Below are 892 nucleotides of genomic sequence, written 5' to 3'. Positions count from 1 at the left end.
TATTCTATTCTATTCTATTCTATTCTATTCTATTCTATTCTATTCTATTCTATTCTATTCTATAAGAACTATACGCACGAGCAGGCAGTGTAGCCCGTATGATCCTGGGTGATGAGAGCGGACCGCTGCCCGCGCGGTTGAAGGCCCGGACCGCGACTTCGTAGAGCGCTCCGGGCTCGAGTCCCTGCACGGTGTACTGCTCCCCACCCAGCGAACCTGTCAATTAGTATCAATTATTATTAAATTCTCATTTAATGTCGAATTGAAGGGATAAAAGTGCGCTCTTTGCTTAGTGAGCCTGCCGAGTTAGAACGAGAAGGATATTAACGCGCGTTAATCCAAAAATTATAATACGTTATTGAATATTTGAACGCATTAGGACCCATATTAAGCAGGCCTTGTTACTATCCAGTAGATACCGTGCCAGTATAAGCAGGCAGTGTTTCTAACCAGTGACAGACTGTGTTACTAACCAGGAGTAAGCCGTATTACTAACGAGCAGAAGGCCGTGTTACTTACCAGTAACTGGCCGTGTAACAGCCGTAACGCTGCCCCGCTGGTCCTGCTGCCGTAACTCGATGCTGTAGCCCCGTAACTTGCCATTACTTAGGGAGGCTGGGGGAGCGCGCCAGCTGATGGCGAGGGAAGTGGAGGACGTGGGAGTCGCGTGCACGTCCATGGGAGCGCCGGTGGGAGCTGGGGGGGAGTGAGGAGACCATCAAGCTAGTCCCTACAGAGGGACGAGCAGAGAGGGAAGCTGAATTACCGCTACAGCTCGCCGTTTCTGATGTTAAAGGAATTGTGGAGATCTCGACTATCATATCTTCGTTCTCAAAATCTTTATTTGATATTGAATAATGGGTTCAGATAAACAGCAGAGTAGGAAATTTAA

At 48.0% G+C, this 892-nt stretch overlaps 1 protein-coding gene across 1 annotated transcript; it reads right to left on the bottom strand.

The window, feature by feature from the left end:
* Nucleotides 1-78: 78 nt before the first annotated feature.
* On the bottom strand, nucleotides 79-696 carry LOC125178177 (Down syndrome cell adhesion molecule-like protein 1 homolog; the record flags this gene model as incomplete). Its single annotated transcript, XM_047881327.1, has 2 exons — nucleotides 79-216; nucleotides 520-696. Coding segments are annotated over 2 exons (315 nt in total), but the record flags the coding sequence as incomplete, so codon positions are not given.
* Between the last annotated feature and the right edge of the window lie 196 nt (nucleotides 697-892).

Source organism: Hyalella azteca, unplaced genomic scaffold (assembly GCF_000764305.2).
Source record: "Hyalella azteca isolate HAZT.00-mixed unplaced genomic scaffold, Hazt_2.0.2 contig7633, whole genome shotgun sequence".
Taxonomy (NCBI): Eukaryota; Metazoa; Arthropoda; class Malacostraca; order Amphipoda; family Hyalellidae; genus Hyalella; species Hyalella azteca.
Note: the sequence above shows the minus strand (reverse complement) of the source record. Positions and strands in the feature narration are given on the sequence as shown.